At 54.7% G+C, this 1,160-nt stretch overlaps 1 protein-coding gene across 1 annotated transcript in view; it reads right to left on the bottom strand.

Moving 5' to 3' along the window:
• Nucleotides 1–744, bottom strand: part of PDZK1IP1 (PDZK1 interacting protein 1) — a 6,519-nt gene extending 5,775 nt beyond the window's left edge. Inside the window, exon 1 of the mRNA XM_010020626.1 lies at nucleotides 678–744. Coding sequence (XP_010018928.1) covers nucleotides 678–744 — 67 coding nt within the window. The remainder of the gene's footprint in view (nucleotides 1–677) is intronic.
• Nucleotides 745–1,160: the final 416 nt, after the last annotated feature.

The following is a 1,160-nucleotide window of genomic DNA, read 5'->3' as shown; positions in this document are numbered from 1 at the left end:
ACAGGACGAGCGGTCAGAGCTGGGGCATCAGGAGGAGAAAGGGGGAGAGAATTTTCCAGGACTTTGGCAGCATGGGATGAGTTTTAATTACTTCTCATTATTTCTGGCGTTAGACAAATCCTTCCATGAATTTCATCAAAATAATGCCCCAGCCATAGGAAGTTTCTCTAAGTCTTTAGGAAGGGAGCGGGAGGGCAGTTTGCAGAGGAAAGTATTTGCCCCCTCACCTCAGCAATGGCCAGAATTACAGATTAACAGGAAAACCTGCGAGCTCAGGGAGTGACCTGGGGACAAGGGTGAGAAGAAAGACAGACAGACAAAAAGAGCCTTAAGAAAACAGATTACTCATCTTGGTGCACAGTAAATCAAAGCTGCTTTATCTCTGCGTAATCAGGTAAGAAGAACCTCAGACAGCGGCTTCAGCCTTTGGCAAAACAGGTAGAAAGTCTCCATTCCCCAGCTCCAGCAAGACCTCCTAACCCACCAAACACCCTCCCATCCCCATTGCCCGCTGATGTGAAGCTGGAGCTAAAGCTTAGGCAGGATCTGGGATGTTTCTCCTCTTCCAAAGAGGCTCTTTCTCAGTTGTCCGTTGTCCCCAAAGCCATCCCGCCTCCCGGGGCTCGGCGCACCTTCCTGCCTCAGTTTCCCCATGAGGTCCGTTTCCCTGCACTTACCTTCCTGGCAGCAGGCAGGCTCTGGGAGCAGCCCCAGGAGGATGAGGAGCAGGCAGCGGGCAGGCATGGCGGCAGGCATGGCCTCGAGCTCTCGGGCTGAGCAGCGGAGCGCGGCCGCTCCTGCGCTTGGGCACGCCGCCCTCCCACTGCAGTGAGTGCTTGGTCAATTATCAAACGCATTAACGAGGGAGGCCGATGCTCACACCTGGGTATTCAAATCCCGCTGCAGAGAAAAGGGGTGGAAGGAGGTGCCTCTTTCTTGCTCCCGTAAAGGGGAATTTGGGGCATGGTGACTTGAACATGACCGTCCCCTTAGGGCGGGGAAGGGGACTCAGGCACGAGATATTTGCATCCACCCAGGAGGAAGAAGTGACGCACAGATGGGTAAATCTCTCCTCCAGCACAGCTGTGGTGCTTGGGGAATGTGGCTGGACAGGATCTGGGTGTCCCCAAAGCCCCCATCCCCGCAGCGGGAAAGCCAAG

This window comes from Nestor notabilis, unplaced genomic scaffold (assembly GCF_000696875.1).
Source record: "Nestor notabilis isolate BGI_N333 unplaced genomic scaffold, ASM69687v1 scaffold24948, whole genome shotgun sequence".
NCBI lineage: Eukaryota > Metazoa > Chordata > Aves > Psittaciformes > Psittacidae > Nestor > Nestor notabilis.
Note: the sequence above shows the minus strand (reverse complement) of the source record. Positions and strands in the feature narration are given on the sequence as shown.